A 17,376-nucleotide genomic window follows, 5' to 3' on the forward strand; every position below is an offset into this window, starting at 1 on the left:
AAAAGAAAAAAAAAGAAAAAAAAAGAAAAAGAAAGAGTTGAATTCCATGAGACACGTGAATTCACATTGGACTAGTGACCTAAGCTGGTCTTATTTCTACAAATGTTCTATTAATAAGAATAAAAATATTTCTAAAATTTCTCAAATAATTGAGTTAAATTAGTTTAGGAAAACAGCTTTTTACAACAATATATCTGTAAGTCTGTACTTTCCTAGTACATGTGCAGAACGATCTTATATTCATACAAGTTAGAGTAAATAAGCAGTTGATTATTTCAATTTTATTTCTGTGAGCCTACTAAGAAAAAAGCGCTAGATAGAACTGAACTAAGCTAGGTTGCTTACCTTTTGAACACTATTTCTTTTGCTTTAATGACTGCAGACAAGATTAAAAATATTTTCTGGAATTAAAATTATACTGAAGGACCAAATATTTCACCTTTATTGCTTCAGTTTCACCTATTTCAGCATTTAGCCACATACGAAGTCATCAGCTCTTAAAGGTGGCAATAAAATTGCGTCTTTTCTCACTAAAGGATTCCTCGCTTACATATTCAGTTTGTGCAGTCCCTTAAAGCTCCATTTTCAGACCACTTTATTGTACTTATGTTATTTTTATATTCTTTTTTTTATTATTTTGAAACATCTTTTAAAGATTTTATAACTTTTTGTGTTGCTATAACTTCTGTATAACCTGAAGACAAAACAGTAATAAACATGACAGAAAATTGTGGATTTTTATGCTGCTATATTATTGTTATTATTGTTGGCTTGTGTGTGGGGCCTATGTATGTGGTGGCTTTCCACGTCCATGGTGAGATAATCTCAACACCATCCAAATAACTAAAGCCATGTTCTTTCAATAACTGAAACTTTCTATAAGTTAGAGAATGAGAGCATAGTCAGTCGGGATGGGTGTTGCAAAGGGAAATCTTTTGCTTCTTTATTGTTGGATGAGTTGTATTTCTACAGAGGGGGACTTCTGGTTGCAGGCTGCTGAAATGTTGATCCATCATATCTCACTTGGGTAACAAAGTTATCAAAACCAGTGCACAAAGATGATTTATGCGACATTTTTTTTAATGCAAAATAATATAAAGGCAGACATCTGATGAAGGGATAGGTTTGTGAGAGCTACCTTCAAGATCCAGCATAACCAAACTGTATCCTCCCTGGTTAAAGTTGTCGTTTTGGCCAGTGGGATTCTTGCTAGCAAACATAAATTATAGTAGTGAGAATGCATAATCTTAGGTATTTCAATTTAGTTTGCGAAATTCTGCATGTAAATAAGCAAAAGTCTTTATAATTCCTCTTAGCCTTGGTCTCATGTTGAGTGCAGCAACTGATGCAATTATTAATTGCAGAATGACTTTAAAGGCCTAAAGAATAACATTTTGATTTTAGTATTAGCTGACATCCAATCACACTAAGAAGATAACAAGCCAAAGTAGATCCAGTAATGATACAGAATTTAAGGTGTTATGATAATACCTGCATATTTGTTTTGTATTTTATTGCAATTAGTTGTCCTTTTCCCTGAATATCCTTTTGAGATTTTCAGTGGGCATTATTCTTCTCTTCTACACATCATGTTGCTTATAACAATTTAATAAAATACTGTTATCTCTTTCTTTTTCCACTGTAGTCTTAACAGCTAGTATTTCAGAATTCATTTTGTGGTAAATTTTGTTGCTTGCTAGGTAATTCTGTAATGGTAAACATTCTCAGGGAAAGCTAATTTAAATTAGAAGCTCACTCCTGAACAAGATTAAGAAAGGTAATTTAGTTGTTACTGTTTGATATAGCAAGGTGGTCAAGTTTTCCTCTAAATTCCAGAAGATCTTGTAAAATGGTGGAGGGTGGGAGTGTAGAGGGAATGACCCTAGCACACAGTTAGAGGTCAATCATGTGGGATGTGTATGCAGCACCTCTTGAACAGTTTTTTCAGATTACAGTACAAGGATGATCTTTGCTGGTTAATTTCCAAATGTTGCTTTACCCTTCTTTGTTAAACTACATCTCAAATGTTTTATTTGTCTTCTGTACTTGGGACAATATCAAGGGAGCTGGATTTTGCCTGTTGCTCTGCTATGATGCCTTGGAGAACAGTTTCAGATCAGGAAGTCATGCCGCATGTTGAAAAATTTGGGACTTTGTTGGTACTAGATCTAAGTAAAATTACTGCTCTTTGTTCAGTACTATCTGTTTTGATGGATGTATTTATCAATTAAAATATTACATAACGGTAGCTTGACTTCATGAGGTTAAGGATAGCTTAATCTAATTCAGAACTAAATCTGCACATTTCATGATGGTCTGTGAAACTGTATTTGAATCGATTGGCCGCGAAAGCTGTGTGACAAGTGGTACAAATTTAGAAATGAAAAAATGCATGCCTAGAGAGGCATAGAAGACACAGAAGATTTTCTTATTTTGTTTTCCATTTCAAGTTTAGTTCTCTTACATTTTGCTTAGGGTCTGCTGTCCTGCCTCCTAATATTAGATAGAAAAATCTTAAAGAAAAATAAGTTAAGCAAAAATATCATTAAAATGTTATATGATCTTCAGAGGTACTTGTTCCTATTGGAGATGTAATTATCTGTGATTAATCAGTAATGCATTGAAGATGTAGTTATGTGATTAATCATCCTAGATGTTCTAGCTTAAAATTCATTGCAAAGGAGGAAAAAAGCAAAACCAGAAAATCTTTCTGTATTCTCTCGGTTTATTATTTTTAATATATTTCTTTTTAATATTTATTTTCGCCATTTTAATTTTTTCATAGAAATCTGGGGTGGATGGGTTTTCTTAAAAGTTTATGTAAAAGATATTACCATAATTGCATTCTGAAGCTGGTTATGATATCATTGTTTAAACTTCAACGACTTAATGTGGCAAGAGATATAGGTTCTGAATCTCTCTTAAAAAAAATTCTAAAAAATTAAATAAATTAATGCACTGGCCAGAAATGGATTGTGTGTTTTATTTGTCATTTATATATGTCCTGATCTGCACTGAGATGTAAGAGTTTGCATATCACTAACACACCAACAAAGAAATGATTGTTGCAGTGCAATTTGTGTGCATAACCAGCATGTAAATGACAAGGACAATTTCTGCTTTTGCTCCTGATCTAAATCTTTTGCCTTCTTAGTGTAGAGAAGAGATCATATAAACAGACGAGGTCAACCTATGTTTTGCTGGTGCAATTGGAGATTTGTTAGAAAACTTGCACACAAAAAGCAGCATAGAAGAGGTATGCACAGATTTAGCTGTATAAAGAACACTTCATGAGCTTTTTAAAGCAGAAGTTTATATACCTATGTCAAGAGTATTTCTGATACAGACAGTAATAATTGTACTAAGAGGGGCAGAGGCAGTTGTCTATGAGGTCTTTGCTGACTGGAAAGTGGATCTATGTAATGCAACATTAATGGTGCACTATTTTGATAGCTGAATATAGCCAGTATTTGGAGTTATATTGTACCTATGTAAAATAAAATTAGTTGTCTCATCATCTTCTATGTATTTCATTATCACATTTTCTCTGTGGAATGATTTATAATAAAATATAATAATAATAATTAAAAAAAGAACTTACAGTTCTTCATGTTGAAAGCTACAAAAAATAGTGTTTTGTATTACCTCCTATGGTTTATTTAAAAATACATAGTCCTAGGAGATCTAGATTTTTATCTGAGAAAAAATATCAGTAAATATAAGCAAAATAAAACCAGAAAATGCTAAATTATATTACACCAAGGTTATTGTGAAGGCTTATTGTTCAGAGTGAACTGTTTGAAAGTTACTGAAACCTGTATTTGCAGATGAAAACAAACATCAAAGGAACATACAATCTTTTTTATCTTTCCTAGCAATTATTTCTGGGGCTGTATGTTTTAACTGCCTTATGAAGATGGTGTTCAGAGTTGTGAATGACTGCTTGTCTCACAGAGATGTATACACACATTGCACAGCTGAGTCACGTTCTGTACCGGTAGTTTAATATCATTGTGCAAGTTAAAATAGCATTTATATTGTTCTGTTATTAAACAGCTATTTTCACATACGGAAGAGCTGAAAGAAAAGAACTTGAGCAAGTGTTACCTACAGCACATTTACCTTCTGTGGAGTATGAACAATGTGTGATATCCATTTTAAAATCTTAGTCCCAGTTCACTGATTTTCTTTAGTTTTGAGTTGATTTGACAGCACTGAAAACTCTAGAGCTACTCATGAAGAAAGCAGTGAGAAAGGTACTAGGCTTATGGAAGTTGAATAAATGAACAAGGCCTTGAAAATACCTTATTATTTGTAAATTTCTTATGGTTGGAGGAATTTTTTCCGATAATTTTTGTATGAGTGAAAAGGTTTTGAATTGGTAAAATATACTGCTATTAAAAGCTTCCCTCAATGGCTTATTAACATGAACAGTTCTAAGGTGAGAGAGGAATAGAAGCACTTTTTCTTTACAAACTATAAATCTGTTTCAGTTACTTTTCAAATTTTAAAACTGTTGGGGGAAAAAAAAAAAATCTGATGAAATTTTCCATTGGATTGCACCTTATTACATCTCTTATCACTTTATGGTATTATACTGTTTTTACCTTATCCTGTTTTACCTTATTACACTGTTTCACTATAATAAAGCTAAAGTAATATTGCTGACCCTGAATTTTGGTGTAGTGTGTGACATCTGATTGTGTGCTCAACTCTCACTGGACCTAGTGGGTGAGGTACAGCAGCTTTAGGAGGTAGTGCACAGCCAGCTCCTTCCAGATAAAAATGCTCACACTATTAAATACAACAGTAATATGCAAGTGTGTCCTTAATGAAATTCATTCTGCTTCAGACTATTAGCTATTTTTGTTCTGAATTGTCATTTCTTTAACTTTCTCTCTGCCACTTTACCTGTCTCAGAAGGTGATAAAGAAATCTTAACACAATCTTTCTTCTACCTCCAGGCCCCAAGCTATTGCAATATTAAGAAATACTCTCCCTACAGTTCATATGTCCCTGTAAATACTTAAGTCTACTTTATTTTTTCATCTTTGATTTTTCAGGCTCTGATACATCACTCCCATTATCAGTCTACTGTTATCTTTCCCCCCCTTTTAACTTTTTCATATAATGTTGACAGGTGTACAGCGTTACTAGTTTCCTGAGGCTTTTTCTGCTGTTACCTTGTTCTGAAAATGACAAGTGGGCATTTTGTGATAAACTGATGTCATGCAAGTATGTATGTCCCTGCAGTCCTTGTTCAATGTGAATATTTTCAATGTATATTTCTTATTTTTATGCCTTTTAGACAGCAAATTTTCCAGTGAAGAATCATTTTCTAGTATTTGTGTAGGCTTTTAAACATTGAGGAATTAACTACAGTTATTGTTAGGGGTAGTCTTGGAAAACAGGACTGAAGGAATTATGAGAGATTTCCTGTATTTATCTGCATGCAGAATTAGTTACTCCAAATTACTCCAAGATGTTACACATTTATATATTTTCCTAGTCTGTTCCAAAGACCTCCCCCTGACGGAAAGCCCACAGACTTCCTGGGTGTAAACCCCTGTATTCTAACAAATCACTGAAGAAAGACACAATGTGATCACTGGACATTTAAAGCCCAGTGCTGCTGAATAGGAAAACTACCTACTGTCAGTATAATCGGATGATGTGAATTGCAAGGAGGATATATCCTTCAACCAGTGTCACATAGGCTTAGAGAGGGAAAAAACCATAAAATGCTCTTACCAAAGTATTAGAAGAGGGAAAGGTGTCGCATCCATGTAGGTGTGTGATGGCTGCTGGAGTTGGGTGGCTTGTAAACAGGTTATTTAGTAAGACTTTGGCAGCAAAGTATATGGATTTGTACATTTTGCATTTGGTATTTTACAGTTGGCTGTGATACAGTAATTTGAGTAGTCTCAAGCTGTATCTTTCTTTCTGTTTTATACAGCTAGCATACATAGTTGGGACCCTGATTTTTGAAGTCTGTCTTGTACAGGTTTAGTATATTCAATTATGTTTTCCTCACAGAAATTATCGAGCAGTTTAAATACTCTTTTGTAGTACTTTTATTTACAAAATATCAATAGAGGTTTCTATTTAACTAGAATGCGTATATATTTGAAAATGGCTTAAACTGTTATCTTCAGAGAGTCTTGTGTATAAATAGCTGCTCAATGTATATATATATATGTATGACAGATTGATATTTGTTCATTTAAAAGCAGAAAATGGATGTTTGAACAGCCAGAGAGGAAATTAGTACTTTGGCTATTGAGGTTAAAGAAAATGAGAACTTACGAACTTAAAGGAGAAAATACAAAATTGTGTAGAGGCTACATGGACTTCAAGAAAAAAAGATGTACTTTCTTTAGAGAATGGTATTTTTGTGCCTTTTTGATTTGTTAGGGTTTTTGTGTTGTTGTTTGGGTTTTTTTGTTTGTTCTTTTAATACATCTCTGGTATTGCTGTGATTTAGCTTAGCCTAAAGCTTTTGGAGCATGTTAAAATATATTGACTCACAGCTGATGAACATCTTATAAGTAATTTTTAATTCGGTATTGTCTGTATAAGCATTTAAAATTTATAGGCCACACTTTTTTTCTATCCAAATCCTTTTTGGCATAAACTGGTAATGCTTAGGAAAAATAAAACTTCTGGCTACTGAGTTGATGCATCTTTTCCTTCCCTCAGCCAGTGCTTCCTGCCTTCTCTGCCCTTCCAGAAGGCAATAAAAAGGTCTCTACAGAATGTAAAAGTCCCTATGGGAGTGGTGAGATATGGGAGAGTCAGAGATGCTCCATTCATGAAACTGCTTGGCAAACTATGCATGGTAGTCCCAGAAATTTGAGCACCCTTGCTGGGGAAAGGGTTTTTTGGGGAACAAGGCATTGGTTTAGACACTCTGAAGGCTGGACAAAAGATTGGCCTTGTATAACTCAAAAGCAATTGGCCTCACTTAAGAAACACTGGACAGGGTAAAATACATTGAGAGAAAATTCAACTTCTATAATTGTTTCTATTTCTGTGCTTTTTTAGTGGATATCTTAATTTATTATTGTGAGGTTTTCAAATGGTGCACAAAGAATTGGTGCTGTGGGCAGAAGCAATTCTGTTGTCAGCACTGTAAAGATGAAAAAATGAAATAAACCTGTGGTGATGGAAGAAATTGAACTGGATATCCTTTTTTGGTGGTTTTCCTGTTATTGAGGATCCTCCTCATTAATCTGATAGGTGAGCAACAGGAATTGTGACTATAGGTATAACCTAGGATTGATATTGTAACCTACTCTGAGTAAAAAAATGACGCTGTACAAGAAATTGTTTAATGTTTCATGTTAATTAGATGTCATGTCTACATTTAATAGGTCAAGTAGCAACTGAGGAAACTCAGAAGTTGAATTAATCTGTGTCCTTTTCCAGATTTTCTGACATTATGGGTTGTTATACTTGACCTAATCTCTCTTTGGACTGCAATCTTCAATTTTCAAAAGTATTTCTCAAAAGAAAAAGCTTACATTTTACTTTGTTGATATATTAAAACACAACTTTATTTCATGTAGGGTGCTTCGAGTGTTGCATCAAATGCCTGGGTGGTATCCCCTACGCATCTTTGATTGCTACCATCCTGCTGTATGCTGGAGTCGCGCTGTTCTGTGGTTGTGGACATGAAGCACTTTCAGGAACTGTCAACATTCTGCAAACCTACTTCGAGATGACAAGAGCTGCAGGAGATGTTATTGATGTCTTTACCATGTAAGTTAGGGGTTTTTTAATTGTTTCCTTTTCAAACTGCTGAAAAATTCCACAGGGGACATAAATTTGGCTCAATAAAATGTGTTGTAATGGGAATCATAGGAAGAGTGACTTTGATAGGCTCAGCAGATGAAATTTTGACAGAGGTGATATTTCTACTATTTACAAGAAATTTGTAATACTATTTAATATCCCATAGTTATAATTTATTACTAAAGGTTACTTCATATAATAATGATAAATCTCTTTCATACATGGAAGGCTTTATCCTTTTTTCCCTGTGTGATTCTTTGCTGAAAATGCTCTAAATAGACATGGCAGAAGCGTGTAACAAGTATTAGATTAGTTCTGGGAATAAATGCAATAAAGAAGTAACTGAAGAGTTTTGCAGAACCCTGAGACTTGAAATGTCAAAACTCTGTTGCCTCTGGTTTTCCTAGAATTCATCTGTTTTGAAGGTTTCATACTTTGCTGCTCCTGAAAACCTATTTCTGGAAGGCCTTTGTTTTGTTGAGCATTTCCTTCCCTTTGGTAAATTAATTACATTTAACAAAGTAATTTACTGTAACCTGAAATTAAATAACATATTTTCTAATCTGTTTAAAATGATGTCTTTAAAACGTGATTTTCTTAGATATTTGTAATCCAAATTGTTATCTGGCTGCTAACGATTGTAACTAAAGCTGAAGAATCCTATCCTCAAATTTTTAAACCTTTTCTTTTATTAATGCTTTTTTGATAAGTGATTTGATCATCCACCAAAAGATTGACCTCTTATCATTGATAGTTCCATGATAATGGCAGCTCAGTGCTTAGCAGTGATCAAAAAAGCAAACCAAGTACCAGGAATTACTGGGAAAATCATGGTGAAACAGAGAACATACTTATGCCATTGTATAAATCCATTTTTCACCCATGTTGTTAATGCTGTGTACAATATTGATGCCTAAAGAAGGCAAAAAGAGATTATTAGAGTTACAGAACAGAGGCTGAATGGTTAAAAATTGAGTATAGTAGGACTCTTCAATCTAGAAAGAGAGTGCTTAATAGCTGTTGGGCTAGAGGTCTGTAAGTTCAGTGTTATGAATAAGGGCTGCAAGGTTAGATTATCTTTCATTTCCAGTACAGGAAGTTTGAGATATCAGAGGAAACTAGTGGGCTCCAGGTTCAGAAGGAACAAGTGATGGTTCTTCAGTTGCTGTGTAGCAGACCTGTGAAGCTAGTTGCATATTGTGGATGTCAAAAGTTTATATGGGTTCAAGGGAAGACTGGATAATTTTGGAAAACAAAGCCGGTTGGTTTCTGATGGCATGCAAACTTATCTAGCTCAGGAAGTCCCAGAGGCTAGAATAGCATTGGGGAGTTTATCATGTTGAATTGCCTGCTCTTACTTTTTTTATATTTATTGTTTGTGATAGGAAAATGGACAAGATATATATTTGATCTGACTTGGTACCACTGTTTTCACAATACCAAGACACAGAACCTTAAATCTCTTAACTTGCGTAGTGCTATATTATCATCATTTGTTCAAAAGCTTCTCTGTTGGATGTTAGCTGTATTGTTTGTGGAATTAGTAGCCTGAAGGGAGAATGTACCAGTAGGTATGCCACAGCTATGTCATATTAAAATTTCTTCTTAGGACTGAGGAATTTAGATTTTCTTGTATAACAATATATTGGGTTGATGGGAAGTATGTGACCTCTGCTTTGCCTTTTTGGCTTGTCATTTAGAATAATGGGTCTGACTTGACTTGGCAGCTAAGGTTCATTGTTATCCTGAATGAAAGATCAGTCATTTTATTAGGTTGTAACTTATTTTATTAGTCCCTAGGAAGCCATTAGTGCAGAACAGCCACAAATCGATGCTTTCTCATCATAGCGAGTTTTCCAGCTTCCCTCTGTCAAATACTTAAGTGAAAATATCAGTCAGAAGATGTAGTTCAAATACATATAATTCAGTGGAAATTATTAAGGAACTGTAAAGGTGATTATTATTTTTTTTCTTGGCATTTAATTTTTTTGGCTTAGCTAGTAGCTTTTTATTTGTTTGGTTTTTTGTTTACTTAAAGGTATACTAAACCCTATTCTTCCCTTGCTAGACCTGCTGGTATTGGAATTTTGGTTTATTCAGTTGTGAAAGATGTCTCTAAATTTATGTCTTAAAAGGTGGAGAGGCAAATATTTTGACTAAAAGTGGAGGACTCATTGTTTTTAACTGGATAAACTGTGTGATTCTCAAAGAAATTTGCACACATTAGTTTTCTACCTGCTTAAATAGATATTACTCTACTTTTTAAAATAATTTGTCAGGAGAAGTAATGCATGATATTATGTCAGAACTATTGATTAACAGTTGGCAGTACAAAAGCCCTATAGCAATTCTATTGCTTTGAAAGGCCAAAAAGCAGAAAGAAAAAAATACGTAAGTAGAAACAAACAGTGCAGTGCCTACATTCTTAAAACTATATATATTGAAATAAAACCTAGTTTATTGTTCTGATTAGAAATAATAAGAATTAAAAAAAGTCTAGCAGTGTGCCCTACTAAATTATACCTTTTTAAGGTTATTCAAGACATTTTAGCTCTTAATGCTTCTAGCGCTGTGAAGTGTCTCGGGCTAACCTGGAGTCTGAACTGTGATAAATGTGCTAAGCAGGTGCTGCAGTGGAGTGAAGTGTGTTAGATTCTGTTTAATCATGCTTATGGTTTCTGTCTATATTTTTATTAGCACAGTAGATTTCAAACATCATTCAAAACAAAAATCAATCCGTATCTGAGAGCTGCTTATGTGGGTGGTAAAGAGATAAGGGTTTTTTAACTGTACCCACAACTGTGTGTGTTCTGAATTCAAATAACACAACTCACAAGCCACTCTATATCTTTTATCTTTGTCATTACAGCTACTCATTGCAATTTAAAAGAAGCAGAAGATGCCTGTGGAGAAAGTAGGGCATAAACAAGAGCTGAAACACTCTTTATGTACCTAAAATAAAAGCCAAAGTCCCTAAATCCAGCAAAGCCATTCAGAAATGTCCATATCAATGTACCTGAGGGAATCAATGGCCCTAAATGTTCCTGCCTTGCCTCCTCTCAGCCTGCCCATGGTCTCTATGGCCCAGGACCCCATTTCAGCCAGCCTGGGGGACTCAGATCCTCACCCTGGACTCACCTGGCCGTGAGGCTCAGACTGCCCTGGCTGCCTCTGGCTGCCCTGTTCTCTGTCTGGGGAGCTGGGATGGGACCCGGCTGTCCCATGGAGAGCCTTCATCCCACGTGGTGCCCCAGTGTTTGGGGAGAGATGAATTAATTAAGAATCTGCAATATGCCTTGAAGTCCCCTTGGAGGGCTAAAAGCCAAGAGCAGCAGCCCCATGGAATAGAAGAGGCAGTCTGAGTGCCTGCTCTGCAAAGTGGACATGGTCCATGATGCCAGCTCCCTTTATCTAAGTTCAAATAATATATAGCAGCTGCAGTTCATAACTGCTTTGGAAATAGTAATAATTAGTAAATATTTATAATTGTAAAAATAAAGAGCAAGGTTTGCATCTGGTTTCAAAATTCCTTAAATGCCAAGCAGTTAAATCAGTTTTCTCAAAGTTTTCTTTCCTAGTTAAAATATGGAATGATCATGGTCAATAATTCTGAGGTATTGGAGACATCCTGGAGAGATGCTAGGTGCGGCAGAGATGGTACTTTTATAGCACAGGTTTACAGTACAGAATGCTGTTTTGCTTGCTTTTTTTGAGGGGGGAAATACAAAACCAAATTTGGCCTGTAATAGGCTGGTAAAAGCAATAGTTTCTAAAAAATAACAATTTTTTTTTTTTTTTTTAAATTTTCTCAAAGTACTGGATTACAGCCTGACTTGAATTTCTTCAGGGTGATGTAGGTAAAACTAAACTCTTTAAAACTAAAATAAATCAAATATATTCAAATTATGAGAACACATACTGTACAGATAGGTATTCCTTATGGAGAGAACACATCTTCAAAAATCACAAAGCTGAATGAGGTAGACTCTTGTCTTTACACAGTTATTTCTAAATCCATAAACCTTTAATAAATTAGATGTTTATAAAAAAAAATTTGAAATTATCAATGAGTGATCTTTCCATCAGGAGTAACCACTAATTATATTGTTTTCTGAATCACTTTTGTGAAACTTCATTCTCCATAGTCCCAGACTTCTTTACTATTGACATTATCACTGCTGTAACAGTAGCTGCTTTTTTTTTCCCCTACCCCCTCCCCAAGTGAAGGAATGCCTTTTTTTAGGATTTAATGTACAGAAGTTATAAGCTGTTGTTTGGGATGTCGATTCCTTCAGTGGATGTAGAATGGTTATTTAAGTTCCTTGTGATTCAAAGGGATCCTAAGACAATAAGTATGGTGGTTTAAATTATCCTGAAAACTGTCTTTATGATATTTTATCTGTAAGAGGTGAAAGGTTTATGTTGCCTACTTTATCAGTTTAACAGCTCTGTAGGCTTCACTGAAACTGGGTAATCTGCTTGAGACAGATATGGTATTCAGCCATTCTTCAAATAACTTAGTAAACTGCAGTGAACACATCTGCAAAGTACTGTGTAGGACTAGGTTTGCTTACTTAATCATTGATTTTGGCAAGATTTCATAGTCAGCAGAAATAGGTGTATGATTGCCAAACATGTAGTGTATGAGCTGGATTTTTGTATTTTTCTGGTGTTTGGAACAAATTCCAGAAGATGTTCTTTAGGAAATCAGCAGCACAAGGTGTTTCGTGTATTTCCCAACAGCTTCTTTTTGTGGTTCTTTCTCTTTAGTATGCAAGGCCAGTTAGTGCCATCTGTCACATGTTTGTGATATATAGGCCACAAAACAAGGGAATCACGGTCTTAGAGTGGAAAATGAAGAAATCTTTCTGACAGAAACATTAACAACATTATCCTACTACAGTCAGAGCTAATTCAAGTCATTGTAAATTCACTTCCTTTTAAAGGTGTGAAACCAAATAGTAAACTAAGTTACAATCTGTAAGTCTGTTGTCACTATCTTCTCTGTTGGAATTGTCACACTCTACTGGAGCCACCTTCTTACAGCTAAAAGTTTCCTTCTTTTCAAAATGTGAACGCCTGTGTTTCAAATGCTGTTGTGTCCAAGTTTGATGCTTGCTGATAACCTTCCTGTTAGTCAGTGTATAGATGCTGTTTATTAAAGGGATATCATGTAGTAATATACGTATATGTGTGTAACAGCTTCCTTTTGAGGAAAAACAAAAGAGAATGCATGGAAGCTTTTATATGCCACTCCTAGTGTTTGAAACCAGTCCTTTGAGAGGTAGATAAATAGATGTTATTCTGATGTGCTGTTCTTTGGTTTTGTTAGTTTTTCAGCTGTCACAAGTTAAATATTGGTACCACTAAAAATATTATTGTTATCATTAATATTATTACACTAATATTATGGAACACTGTGAAAGGTAATACAATGAGACCTGTAGTAAAAGCTAGGTGATATGAAATGCTATATTTATAAATATTTGAATTAGACCATGTGATGGTTCTGTTTTAGTTGTCAGCTTAGTACACACTGGTACTAATCCAGTCTTCCCTCTGCATGTTTGCTCTGTTACAAAAGCCTGGCATTCTTTAAGTTTAAACTTAAATAGTGTTTAAAACATAATTTGTATCATAGGAAGCAAAACATGTAAGGCTCTATCAGGACAAGCAATTGGCTAACCTATGCAGGGCTATGTCATATGTCACAACAACCATCCCAAAGAGCCCTGGAGAATAATCCTACTGGTTCTATCAGGAGAAGATTCATCTGCGTACCAATTCCGCTGTCTAAGCCAGCAAAACAGGAAGAAACAGGAAAGAAGTGGAGATGTACACAGGTTGCATGTACCAAACCAGACTGCCTGTGGTTGAAGCCAGGCTTGTAGAATCATTTGTTTGAGATGTGTACTGCCTTTTTGGAGGTGTATGCTGCTTTTTATTAAGGATTGTTTTCACATGCCTGATTATGTAATAATATACAAGTAGTTATTTAAACAATAGTTTACTTTTCCTTTATATAACAAATTTATTGCCTGGGGAGTATGATCTAAAGTTTTTAGATTCATATGTGTAAAATTAGCATTAAAAGGTTCTTATAAAATGATAGTTTTATATAAAAATTAATTATTTTATAAGTATGCCTGTTATAAGTATGTTTGCTTTTAGGTAATAGGTTTTATTGTTGCATTAGATCAATTTGATACCTCTAAAATACCTGTGAAAAAGTGATGTATCTGAAAAATGTTATAAATATCAGCAAAAATATTTAATTACAAATTATTTTGCAAATGCAATGCTTGGAAACTATCTTTAAAATACCTGAATATTACTACATTGATACATGTGAATTATAGTTGCTTCTGTGACAGAATATTGTTTTCTATTAATCTCATTTTACCTAAGTATTTTAGAAATCCTAGCTTTATATGTAGTACTGTGTGCCTACTGTATGCTGCACAGGCGCATAATCTTGCACTACGAAAAATGGACAATGATGGGCTGACAACTGCCTTATTCTAACCCTCTTTTGAAATCTACAGAGAACCTTCCCTCTTAGTTTTTTTGTGATGTAAGTTCTGAAGATGTAGTCCAGAATTAAGCAAAGGAGTCATATGGCTACATATACATTAGAAAACATTGTTAGTTAGCACGATAGAAACTGTTTTGTAGACCCAAATACTTGGTGCTAATAACATTCTGTTCATACAGTATTTATTTCAGGGACTTAGTCTGGACTCAGTCTTGCCTGATGCAATGAACATCCATTAGTGGCTGTAGCACAGCAGGAGCACTCCTGGAGCATACTTACCATTTAGCTGAATTGGAAAGGAGTCCAGGTTGTGCACTCTGACAAACATGATGCAAACCATACCTCAATAAGTAGGGACAGCTGCAGGATTTGCTTAAAAAAAAACAACAAACAAAACCAAACAATTCCTGAGCCAAAACACTAATGGGGATGTACCCATAATCCCTACTGCTGTAAAGTTAAAGGTTTGTTCACTGAACTCAGTGGTAAAAAGAATTCTAAGTAGGCTAATGAGAGTTCTCACTGAGTTCTTGTGCCTGGATTCTGACTATGTGTAGAAGAATGAAATTATCTTTGCAAAGAAGGCCTAACTTTGGCCCATCTGTCTTTGACAGGAACTATAGGAGAAAGCACAATGTCATCGAAGGATGCATTTTTCGTTAAAAAAACCAACACAGTTTACTTAAGGAGAACAGTTTCTGTTTCACTGGAATGGTTCAGTCACACATAAAAAGCAACACTGGACAAATATAGCATAATAAAGTGCTAAGGGCAAAACATTTTAGATCTGGTATCATTCAGTAGATGCATCAGGTCTGACAAAACATGCCAGCAGTTGAGAATATGACTTTTGCAAGATTATACAGTGCTGAAAAGTTACATTTACTACCTACTCAGCTGCACTATGTAGCTTAGTGTTCTGTATCCTGTTAAAAGCAAAAACCAGTAAGAAACTATGTAAGTAAAATTTAGGATTTGGGAGGTACCTGCAAAAATGTGGTCCTCATTTTATGAAATAATTGAATAAGGAAATTCATAGCAGCGCGTGTGAATAAAAGCAAAACGATATTACATAAAGAATTTTTTTGTCTTCGTCTGTGAGAATAGAGTCCACTACTTTTAGGCAAACATCTGTATTATTTAATACTGTGTTAAGCAGCTGTCTCTCTTGGTTGTTTGGAATTTTGGATTGGCTACTATCACTGTGTGCCTGTGACAAAGCATTTGCAATAGACCTTTTCAGCCAGTGGTTCATCTTCATAGGAAATACTTTTTTCCTCTTTTAAATGCCTTTATTTCCTTCTAGTCTTATTTTAATTTATGAACATATAAAATGGAAAGCATATATTCCTATGTAATACACTTATTGCTAAATCTTGCTTCATGTGCCATGCAAAACTAAAATAACTGGCCTTTCCACAGGAGATGTGAAAAGGATAAAAACAACTATTACCAATGCTTATCTGGAGTTTTAGTATTACATTGTCAGTCTTACACTATCAGTATGTAGCGTACGAGACTCCAAGTTTACATTTGTAATAACAAAATACTCACAAATCCTGTTATATGTTTTTGCCACATCTTTTCACGCTTTATTGCTATGGAAAGTTGCCTGGGAATTCAGTATGTTTAGTGCACAACACCATCATGTGATTCTGCCAGAAGTCTGCATGTTACTGTGCACTAATTCCAGTCTTTTTTTGGTCTTCTTCAGGGAAAGAGGGCTCCAGATTTCTTCCACATTTAGCACCTTAGAAACATTTTTAAAGAAAGTAGGTTTGCTAGAGGTGAGCAGACAGAACAAGCTTAGATTATCAGAAACAATTTTGAGAAGCGTCGTCGTCCATATGTCATAGTCAGAATTTTGTGGTTTGGACTCAAACGTAACAAGATTATTTAAATTCTTATGATGGATCCTTTCCTATTCCAAAAAAAATTATGAAATTCATAGGGCAGAGATGTGGTTTGTGCTGCTATTGCCACTCTTCCATCAGCTTGTGAGTTCTCTACTGCTTTTAGAGGTGCTCCATGAAATCTCGGCTCAACTGTCCTGTTCCTAGGAAGGAAGCAACCATCAAACTTTTAAAGGATGATGATTAGGATTATATTCTGCATACCTGTAAAAGAGTTGTATGCCACAAATTAATCTGTTAAAATGAGTGGGATCTTATGTCACATTAGCTTCTGTTCAGAGTAAAACAACAAAATCTGACCCTTGCAGAATGTGAGTGTAACTTGCATTTTATAGTTTGATAATCATGATGATCTCTTTATATAATCCTAACAGTCTGGTTTTAGTTTAGAGCAAAAGATTTGTTTGGTTACATAAAAAGTTTCTCCCAGAAATATTGAAACAGAAGTTCCTATTTTCTTTTTATTATGTTCTATTTTTACTTCAGTAAAAAACACTTTTAGGCCTTTGTTGCTCCTATCTTTTGTTAACTGTCAATCCTTTCTCCATTCATCATTTCCTAGCAAACTTTGAGTATTCTGTACTCTGATTTTGTTTTCTTTCCACCTGAAATTTAGAAGTTTAGACTCTGTATTAATCTAATCTCGGAAAAATCCCTCATGGACCTATGCTGACATTTTCATACTAGTTTCATTTTCCCCTTCTCTAAAGTGAGGATATTTCAGGTTTTTTGACCTCATTTATTTTGTTACCTGGAGTTTTTTGGTCTTCCTTTGCAGGTAGTACATGATTATTAATAAATCTTTCTTTCTCCCTCCTGGCTGTGTCTTCTTTCTGAAGTCTGCCTTTGCTTGTCTTTTCTCTTTGCTAACAATTCCTCTGTGTTTCATGGTACCAAATATCTTCATTGCTCAAAATGTTTAAGTGGGTAATGTCATGAACTTATACTAAGAAATTGTTCCCAGCTGGTTTGCAGGAGAGCCTGGGCACCTCTTTTAAAATCTTCCATGGGGCATGGCTTCTGCATACTCTAAACAAACCTTCTTGCTTGCAATCATCCCCTTATATCTTTTCTGTCTCCAAAAAACACATTGCAAAACTCTTTCTACAAGCTTGAGATAGCTTGAGGGGCAGG

General features: G+C 34.9%; 1 protein-coding gene across 2 annotated transcripts in view; it reads left to right on the forward strand.

Moving 5' to 3' along the window:
• Positions 1 to 17,376, forward strand: part of GPM6A (glycoprotein M6A) — a 144,024-nt gene that overhangs the window by 87,808 nt on the left and 38,840 nt on the right. For both annotated transcript variants that reach the window (XM_080372031.1, XM_080372032.1), the window contains exon 2: positions 7,569 to 7,761. In XM_080372031.1, the coding sequence (XP_080228157.1) occupies positions 7,569 to 7,761 (193 nt within the window). The remainder of the gene's footprint in view (positions 1 to 7,568; positions 7,762 to 17,376) is intronic.

Source organism: Falco punctatus (assembly GCF_963210335.1).
Source record: "Falco punctatus genome assembly, chromosome: 1".
Classification (NCBI taxonomy): Eukaryota; Metazoa; Chordata; class Aves; order Falconiformes; family Falconidae; genus Falco; species Falco punctatus.